General features: G+C 57.1%; 1 protein-coding gene across 1 annotated transcript; it reads right to left on the bottom strand.

The window, feature by feature from the left end:
- Positions 1-987: 987 nt before the first annotated feature.
- On the bottom strand, positions 988-2,013 carry LOC143906541 (uncharacterized). Its single transcript, XM_077422684.1, has one exon. It carries the CDS (start codon positions 2,011-2,013, stop codon positions 988-990), a length of 1,026 nt encoding a protein of 341 aa, XP_077278810.1.
- Between the last annotated feature and the right edge of the window lie 486 nt (positions 2,014-2,499).

Here is a 2,499-nt window from a genome sequence, read left to right as displayed (position 1 = left end):
GGAGTCGCTATCGGGAGCTGTAATGCCGACATTAACAGCGTGGGCATGCATCGGAGTTCGGTTTCCCGTGATGCGGATGTCGCTACTGCGTTTCCTTGAGGCGGCTGCTCTCCCTCCACCTCTCGTTCGGCCTGTGCCGCGCGTGGCCCCGCAACGGGTAGTCTCTGTAAAATCACCCGGGGTGATCGTTTCGTCAATCGACGCGGCTGCTGGGAAGCGGCCGGTCTCAAGGTAAGCGGCGAAAAATACAACCGCGATCAAAGTACAAAACGTTGTTAACACGACGGCGGAACGAAAGGATGATGTTGAGAGGGACCGCCAGGGAGGAGTACGCGTAAAAATGTACACGGTCGTTCTCGTAACCCAATTACAGGCGCACCGCCGCGCGCCGGTGGATAAGGCGAGGAAGTCGCGCCAGGAATAGGAACGAAGCATTATGTCGGCACCTATAACGGCGACTCGCGCGACTCGTGAAATCACGGCCGATTCTGGGAAAGAAATTCCATCGAGTTTTAGAAACCGCTGTGGCCGCGTTCGTACCTCGCGCGCGTGTTGCGAGCGTGCCTGGTGAACACTCGACATCGGGTGTAACGGATTCTGAGGAATTTGGTAACGATCGATCGATCGTGAAAGTGGCACGAGTCGTGCGACCAAAGTGCAAAACTCAATGCAAACGAAAACGCAATCTTACTCGCGGAATCTTACGCTAAATGCTCGATTAACTCTGTCAACTCCTAGAACTCACATTGAAAAAAAATTAAGATACCAAAGCACACATTATTCACATTATTCACATCTTATGTTTTTTGGTAATAATAAACAACGATATAAAGATTTGCCAATGATGCAAATCAACTGTCCTTTTATGTATAACATCAATATAATACCTGCATTAATATCTACGCATGAGAGCGGAGCGGATCGCCTGCAGCCATGCCGTCACGCGCAAGTAGTTCCGGAGCGAGAGAAGCGGAGACGCTCCTCAGGTTACCTCGACCGCGGCAGTCCCTGGCACCGCCACGTGGACTCGCACGCGCTCGTCGGCAGGCCCGTCCCCTTTTCGAGTGCGGCAGCAGAAGCAGGCCATGTCGAGGGGTCCTCTTTAAGCCAGGCGGGGCCCTGCCACCAGAGCTGGTGGCCGATCAGCTCGCCCGGGGAAAGCCCCCGCGAAGCGCAGTCTGCCGGGTTGTCTCCTCCTGGCACATAATGCCACAGGGCCTCCGGCATCATCGTCTGTATCTCCGAGACCCGGTTAGCCACGTAGGTCTTCCAGCGGGTCAGATGCCCACGGATCCATCCCAGCGTCACCATAGAATCCGACCAGAAGTGGAAGGTGGCCCCTTGTAATTCGAGGACGGTCTTAAAGTGAGAGGCGAGTTTGACGAGCAGCGCAGCGGCGTTGAACTCGAGTCGAGCCAAGGTGACCTGCTTGAGAGGGGCGACCTTTGTTTTGGCTGCCATCAAGGTGACTCGCCATGATCCTTCCTCTGTTTCCGCTCGTAGGTAAATTACGGCAGCGTACGCTCTCTCGGAGGCGTCAGCGAAGCCGTGCCAATCCCCGGCGCGTCCGAAAAAATCCTCTGCGGAACTCGAATCTGCTCCAGTACCGGAAGCTCGGTCTGATACTCCCTCCATCGTCGGGCGTCGTCTTCCGGGGTCGTCCCAGTCGAGACCCTGCAACCAAGTGGTCTGGAAGGCTATCTTGGCACGCACCACGACCGGCGCCAGCCAACCAAGGGGGTCAAAGAGCCGGGCAGTGAGCGACAACACTGACCGTTTAGTGACTGACGTCACCGGGCTCGTCCGTGTCGTGAAGGAGAAACTGTCGATGCCTGGGTGCCACTGTAAGCCCAGGATGCCGTGCGATTCCTGAGGTCGCCAAGCGCGAAGCTCGCGCTGCATGCGATGTTCCGCCGGGACTCCCGTCAAAATCGCCTCATCGTTAGCCGACCACTTGCGCAGCGGAAAGCCGCCCGCCGCACAGAGTTCCGTTAGCTGCTGCCGAAGGGCCATAGCCTCTTCGAGGGTGTCGGCGCCCGAAAGTACTTTGCGAGCGCAGAAGCAGCGCTAGAGCGGCCAGCGGGAAGCGTTCCTTTTCTTCTTCGGCTAGCTGAAGCAAAGCACGAATAGCCTGGAAAGGAGAACAGGTTAGCCGTAGGTAACGGTGTTGAGAATATACTCCCGTAATCTTCGCGTCTGTGTGGTACCGCCACAAGATCCGCTGAAAATCACGATCTTCCTCGTGAACCAGAATCTGCGGTACATTTTTTCCACGTCCGTGGCCAGGACGTAACGGTAACGACGCCAGCGCAGCAGCACGTCCGCGAGAGCCGGCAGCAGATTCGGTCCCGCCCGTAGGTACCGGTTTAGTGAGTCGCCCGAAGGAAGCGCCGCCGAGCCGTTGAACACCACGCGCAGCTTTGTCGAGGAGCTTGCCTCCCGCATGACGCCATGGTGTGGGAGATAACACACTCGGCTCTTCGCGATCTCGTCCGGCGC

Source organism: Temnothorax americanus, unplaced genomic scaffold, assembly GCF_048541705.1.
Source record: "Temnothorax americanus isolate GAGA-0224 unplaced genomic scaffold, ASM4854170v1 Scaffold73, whole genome shotgun sequence".
Taxonomy (NCBI): domain Eukaryota; kingdom Metazoa; phylum Arthropoda; class Insecta; order Hymenoptera; family Formicidae; genus Temnothorax; species Temnothorax americanus.
Note: the sequence above shows the minus strand (reverse complement) of the source record. Positions and strands in the feature narration are given on the sequence as shown.